This window comes from Daucus carota, chromosome 8, assembly GCF_001625215.2.
Source record: "Daucus carota subsp. sativus chromosome 8, DH1 v3.0, whole genome shotgun sequence".
Lineage (NCBI taxonomy): Eukaryota > Viridiplantae > Streptophyta > Magnoliopsida > Apiales > Apiaceae > Daucus > Daucus carota.
In genome coordinates, this window is record NC_030388.2 from 6,548,159 (window position 1) to 6,555,563 (window position 7,405).

At 36.4% G+C, this 7,405-nt stretch overlaps 1 protein-coding gene across 1 annotated transcript; it reads left to right on the forward strand.

Moving 5' to 3' along the window:
* Window positions 1–333: 333 nt before the first annotated feature.
* On the forward strand, window positions 334–3,720 carry LOC108204159 (uncharacterized). Its single transcript, XM_017373473.2, has 4 exons — window positions 334–2,786; window positions 2,875–2,977; window positions 3,079–3,111; window positions 3,211–3,720. Exons 1-4 carry the CDS (start codon window positions 334–336, stop codon window positions 3,718–3,720), a joined length of 3,099 nt encoding a protein of 1,032 aa, XP_017228962.2.
* Window positions 3,721–7,405: the final 3,685 nt, after the last annotated feature.

Below are 7,405 nucleotides of genomic sequence, written 5' to 3' on the forward strand. Positions count from 1 at the left end.
TGTTTTTGATAATTGTTTTACTGTTTCGATTTATTTTATCTGTTTTTGTTAGTTAGTTTCTTGTTTATAAATTTTGTTGGGTATTTTTTTGTGTTTGTCTGGGCTTAAACATATTATTGTTATATGTCTTGTGATTTTGGTCTGTGTTTGTTTGGTATACTGTGAGTGTACTGTGAGTGTAGTGGGGTCTGTGTTTGTATTGGTTTGTATATGTGTCTATGTAGTGAGGTCTGTGTATCTGTGAGTGTAGTGAGGTTTGAATGTTTGAATGAGTTATGTGTTTGATTTGTGTACATTGATTTATTTAGAATATCTTGTATAGGTTGGACAAATATGGATAAATCATGGATCAAAGCAGATAGGGATTCGTTAGAATATGAAATTGGGGTGGAGGAGTTTTTGGTATATGCGGAGGGGACTGCGAAAAACCCCAAGTTAATTCCCTGTCCATGTGCCCATTGCGTTAATTTTAAAAAACCGTCGGTAAACGTAATTAGGGGCCATCTGTATGAAAATGGTTTTAGTTTAGGCTATGTTGATTGGATTTGGCATGGTGAGAACTCTTCTAGGAGTTACAAGTCCTCTATTGGTAGTACTTGTCCAGCCACGAACCCATGCCCTGCATCAGAGGCTGCTGAGATATGTGAAGCAGCATATAATAAGGGTGATTACGATAGAGAATCACATGATTTCAGACGGTTCGTGGCTGATGCTCAACAACCTTTGTTTGAGGGAAGTGAGTCAACTAAGTTAGAGTCAATGTTGAAAATGCATAACTGGAAGGCTAGGTTCGGCGTTAGTGATAGTGCCTTTACAGAACTATTAAGTACAATTGGCTCTTTCCTTCCTAAAGATCATGTTCTGCCTAGTAGTACATATGAAGCGAAAAAGACTCTCTCCGACTTGGGACTCGAGTATATTAAATTTCATGCATGTCCAAATGACTGCATATTATATAGAGGTATATGTGAAGAAGCCTCTGAGTGTCCCAAGTGCCATTTATCTCGCTGGAAACTAAAAAAGGATGGTAAAGTCAGAATTAATGTGCCTGCTAAAGTTATGTGGTACTTCCCCATCATTCCTAGATTTAAGAGAATGTTTAAATCTGAGTTTACTTCAGAGCTTCTGACTTGGCATGCAAAAAGGCGATCTGAAGATGGTCTCATGCGTCATCCAGCAGATTCTCCTTCTTGGAGAAATGTAGATTATAGGTGGCCTGAGTTTGGTAGCGAGGCAAGAAATTTACGCTTGGCATTAGCTGCGGATGGTATAAACCCTCATAATAATGGTCTGAACAATAGGTATAGTTGTTGGCCGGTTGTTCTAACAACATATAACCTTCCTCCGTGGTTATGCATGAAGCGAAAGTTTTTGATGTTGACAATATTAGTATCAGGCCCACACGAACCAGGTAATAATCTCGACGTCTATTTACAACCACTAATTGATGATTTGAAGAAGTTGTGGGAAGAAGGGGAACCAAATGTATATGACGCATATACTAAATCTGATTTTACTTTAAAAGCAGTGCTGATGTGGACAATGAATGATTTCCCCGCATATGAAAATTTGTCCGGCTGCATCAATAAGGGTTATATTGGTTGTCCAATCTGTGGTGACCAAACTGCAGCTAAATATCTAAGTAACAGTCGAAAAATGTGCTATCAAGGTCATCGTAGGTATTTAGATCGCCATCACCCTTATAGGAAGCAGAGGGTAGCTTTTAACGGGGAACAAGAGTTAGAGCAAGCTCCTGTGCCACTGACTGGAGAACAAGTGCTAGAGCAACAAAAAAAAATTAAATTTGAATTTGGTCAGGTGAAGAAGAAGTCAAAGAAGGTTGATTGTGCATGGAAAAAGAAATCAGTTTTTTTTGAGTTAGAGTATTGGAAGTTTCATCATGTGCGGCACTGTCTCGATGTTATGCATATCGAGAAGAATGTGTGTGAAAGTTTGCTAGGGACGATACTAAATCTGAAATTTAAAACTAAAGATAGTGTCGCTTCTCGTCTTGATTTGCTTGAAATGGGTTTAAGGACAGATTTAGCTCCACAAATAGGTGATAAAAAGACTTACCTACCCCCTGCATCTTATACTTTGTCAAAGGCAGAAAAGAAAACCATGTTAGAATCATTGGCATTTATGAAGCTTCCTTATGGACATGCGTCGAACATAAAAAACTGTATAAAATTACCTGAAATGAAGTTATTTGGGTTGAAGTCTCATGACTGTCATATTCTCCTACAACAGTTGCTTCCAGTAGCAATTCGCTCGGTGCTTCCCAAGAATGTTAGGGTAAGCATAATACGATTGTGCTTTTTCTTCAATTCTCTGTGTAGCAAAGTTGTCGATGTATCAAAACTGGATAAACTGCAATCTGATGTGGTGTTGACGTTGTGCGAGCTAGAAAAAATATTCCCCCCTTCATTCTTCGATGTAATGATCCATCTTACAGTGCACTTGGTTAGGGAATTGCGTTTATGTGTACCGGTTTTTTTTAGATGGATGTTTCCGTTTGAACGGTTCAATAAAGTTTTAAAAAGTTATGCAAGGAATCGTTTTTATCCAGAAGGTTGTATAGCTGAAAGTTATCTTGGAGAAGAATCAATAGAATTTTGCAGTGAGTTTGTAAGACAGAGTTGCACGACTGCTGGTCTTCGACAGGATGAGGAAAAGGTTTCAGGGCCATTATCTTCCGTGACTATGAAAACAGTGGAAGAAAAGGAAAGGGATGAGGCGCATTTGCATGTTCTTTTCAATAATGCTGAAGTTGAGCCATACATAAAGTAAGAATTTTTTTATTATTTCTGTTTGCATTCATTCTTAACTATTCATTCCGTAATTGTGTTCTTATATTGTCTAATATTATCTCAGGATGCATAAAGAGCAATTAAAAAAGATGTATGGGAACAAAAAGAGTGCTCAGTGGCTAATGGGGGAGCACAATCGGCTGTTTGCTGATTGGTTTGAAAAAAAGGTTTTCTTCCTTATCTCATAAATCAATCAATTACAATTTATTTATCATATTAGTGCAGAACTGTCTGATAAATTAATGTGCTTCTTATACTTTGTCTGCAGGTTAGTACTGAAATGATGCAAAATGCTCAAGGCGTTTCCGAAACAACAAGATAGTTGGCAGGAAAACCGTCTTTCTCTGTTCTGTATTATGAAGGATATGTCGTTAATGGGGTTAAATACTTCACAAAGCAGCGAGATGACGCAAGGGCTGTTCAAAACAGCGGTGTGTCCGTAGTTGCCAAGACAGTCCTAGTCTCGAGTGCTAAAGATTTAAACCCAATTGAGAGTGAAATGACGTATTATGGTATAATCGAAGAAATATGGGAACTAGATTACCATGCATTCAAAGCACCATTATTTTTGTGTAAATGGGCAGCAAATGACAGAGGTATTAAAGTTGATGAGCTCGGCTTTACACTAGTGGACTTCACCAGACCAGGCCACAAAAAGGATAAATTTATCTCTGTAGACCAAGTGAGCCAAGTGTTTTATATTCACGATCCAATCGATACCAACTGGTCTGTGGTGCTTAAGTCGACGAATCGAGACTACAATGAAGTCTACCATGAAGATGGTCTGGGAGATACTGTATTAGATGAACCCCCATTTTGTTCCAAAATCCCTGTGTGTGATGTGTCTGATGGTGATGTTGGTATTAGCAACCAAAGACTGAATGTAGAAGGGATTTGGTTACATAAGTGATTTAGTATTTGGTTGAATCTTTTATGTACTAAATGTTGGTATTTGTATTTGTATGTACTGAATGTTGGTATTTGTATTTTGTATTTTTTATGTATTGAATGTTGGTATTTGTATTTTGTATTTTTTATGTACTGAATGTTGGTATTTGGATTTGTGAAAGGCATATGTTAAGCCTATTTGTATTTAAGAGTATCAACTCAACTCTGATAAGAAAGAAAGTAAATTAGCAAGCACTATTGAAGGAATCCGTACGAAGAACGTCAAGTGATTTATTAAAATCATATGTCTGAAGAATTTCAGGATGCTGCTGCACACCACTGAAAGAAGTTCATTAATATGTTCAAGCCTCAGTGTACAAATAATATTTTGTAGCACGTCCAGAAGTTCAGAAGGTATAAAGTTTTAATACTTTATTTATTCAGAAGATTCCAAACTATTTCTACTTATGAAGAAGAACTACGAAGACAAAGACTCGATGAACAAGCCACTTCACAAATGTTTATTTGATAAAGAATATTTGATTCAGCTAGATACAGATGAACCAGACAGTACATTTGTGTGTCAGCTACTCCGATTAAATATTCTGCATCAACAATAGGTGGTCGTTCAATCAAGACAATGAATCAGATCTTTTAAAGGAAGACAGAAGACCTGCTACTGGAGCTGTGCTCAATATAATTATTCTTTTAATTAATCCACATCTCAAAATAATTATATAAGTTATGTAATTTATTTATTAAATTAATTCACACTCGAATTAATTTAATTTATGAATTTATATAATTAATATAATTAAGTGGATAATTATTGAATTAATTATATAGGAAAAATCAATTGTAATATGGTTTTTGAGCACGGTATGACAATCTAATTGATTGTCATACCGCACTTTGCATTCTGCCTTAGTCAGGAGGCATGACAAACCAAAGGTTTGTCATACCGAATGACTTAGGCATGACAATTGATCATTGTCATACCGAAGTCACAAGGTATGACAATGCCTTGGTTTGTCATACCGTTTGTCATACCACTTCAAGCCTTAGCCTCCAAGTTTCGATTGTCATACCTTCCCACTGATTGTCATACCGTTTGTCATACGGATGTCATACCTATTCAAAATCAGCATGACAATGCTTGTAATTGTCATACCTTCCCACTGATTGTCATTCTGATTGTCATACCTTCCCTTAGATTGTCATACCTTCTCTTTTGTGCCATGACAATGCTTGTAATTGTCATACCTTTTGTCATAGCACTTGTGTAATTGTCATAGAGCTTCCTAAGGGTTGTCATGCCTTGCTTTGTCATATTAGTTCAATGGTTTGCCTATAAATATGGCTTCACCACTTCATTTGTTCAATGTTCATTGCATTGTAAAGCTTTCAAGTTGTGCTAAACTTGCTATTGTTTAATCCACAGTTTTCTGTGCTTTGATCACTCGGTTGTTTTAATCCGCTAAGTTAGAATACTTCCTGTCAAATTTATTCTACGAACTAGTGGACTTTAAAACGAACCATATTAATTATATAACGACTTAAAAATTGTTATATTAATTAATTTAAATCTGATTAACAAGTTAAACTCCAATCAGATTATTCCGCCGCGATTATTTTGTGACGATTGTATTCAACCCCCCCCCTTCTACAATCGTATCTGGACCTAACAATTGGCATCAGAGCGGTTGATACCATTTTCCGTATCAGATCCTATACACACTCTGTTACGTCCAAATATTTTTTATTCGAATTAATTTTATTCCAAAAATTAATTTTGATTTAAAATATTTTTCTTTCAAAAAATCCAAATCTCATCCAAACACTATTCACTTCAAATTCAAATATTTTTAATTCGAATTAATTTTTTTTTTTAAAAAAAATTAATTTTGATTTAAAATATTTTTCTTTCAGTAATCCAAATCTCATCCAAACTCTATTCTTTTTAAATCTTTAAAAAAAAAAATGAGTACGCAAAAGATCAGTAGCATTAAAATCCCACCGTTCAGCAAGGAACACTTTGGCCTATGGAAGAGGCACATGTTCCTATTCCTCCGCACCGCGAACAGAAAATACATCGGGATTTTGGACAAAGGTGTTACTACTCCGATGAATGTCATATTAGCACACGAAGAGGATGGTGTGTTAATACCTCATCAGATCATTCCGAAAGAACTTTCTGAGTACACAGATGAAGAGAGTGAACAGATGAACTTAGATGATGCTCTTCAACTAATATTGGTGGAATCTCTAGATCCAGTAATGTACAATGCTGTTGTTAATTGTACGAACGCCAAGCAAATCTGGGATACGTTAGAGATTATCAATGAAGGCTCAGAGGAAGTTAGGGAAAACAAGAAAGAGATACTGATGGCTCAGTATGAACAATTTGGTTCTCATCCCGGTGAAGGGATTTCAGAAGTATTTATCAGACTTAATAATTTGATAAATAATTTAAATCTGAATGGGAAATTCTACGACAAGAAAGAAGTCAACATGAAGTTTCTCTTGACCCTTCCCGAACATCTGGAACACAGAATCACTGCCATCAGGGAAAGCAGAGATCTGAATGAGATTTCTCTGGAAAGACTCTACGGAGTTTTGAAGACTTATGAACTAGAGCAAGTTCAGAGTAAACAGAGATATGGCTGGGGTAAAACACAGAACCATTCGAGAGCTCTAGTTGTTGAGTCACCTGTACTGGAAGAACCCTTCCTATAAATACAAACCTACTGTTAGTAAGTTTCAGAAGGGAGGCTATTCATCTTCTACAAGCAAAGGAGGATACAAGACTGGGATGGTGGACAGAAGCAAGTTCAAATGCTTCAATTGTGGTGAACCTGGACACTTTGCAACTGAATGCAAACAGCCCAAGGTTCAAGGAAAAAGAAAAGATTCGTATGATGAGCTGAAGCAGAAGTATGATGCACTGGTTAGAAAGCATCATGGTACTTCTGGAAGTCAAAGCTTCAAGAGCAAATCATATCTAGCAGAAGGGAAAAGCTGGGATGATACAGATAGTGATGAAGAAGAGCAGATTGGGAATGTTGCTCTCATGGCTAATGCTGGATCATCTTCACCTCCTCCTGCTGGAAGCTTTCAGGTAGATCCTACATGCCCTAAACTTTTTATGCAATTAGGACTCGAAAGAGATGATGCTATTAAAAAGTTGAAAGCTGCCAATCTTAAAATTGATACTTTAGTCTTAGATATTCATGCTTATAAAATGAATGAGATGAAAGTATTAAAACCTAAAATAGAACAATTGACTATGGATTTAGGATTTCAATTTGCTAAAGTCAAAGTTCTAGAGAAAGGTGAGATTGCTTTAAGACTTCAGCTAGATGAAGAGAAAGTGAAATGTAAAGCCTTTAAGGATGCCTCCATGATAGTCAAAGAACTTAATGATAAACAAGAGATCAAGAGAACTGTTGGAATAGGCTTTGACTATAACAAATCTGTAGGTAAGGCTAGTAACATTACTCCCTTTAAGAAGAGTGCAAAGGAGAGAGGAATTCCTTTTGTTTTGAAAGATTCCCCTCAACCTTTGTTTAAGGCCTCAGAAGCTGAACCTCTGTTAGAAACTCCTGTTGTCATTAAATATGAACTCAAACAGGAAGACCTTAAATTGAAAGAGAGTAATGAGAAGAGAGATGAGATCCTGACATCACTGAAACCAATCAAAGTGAAAG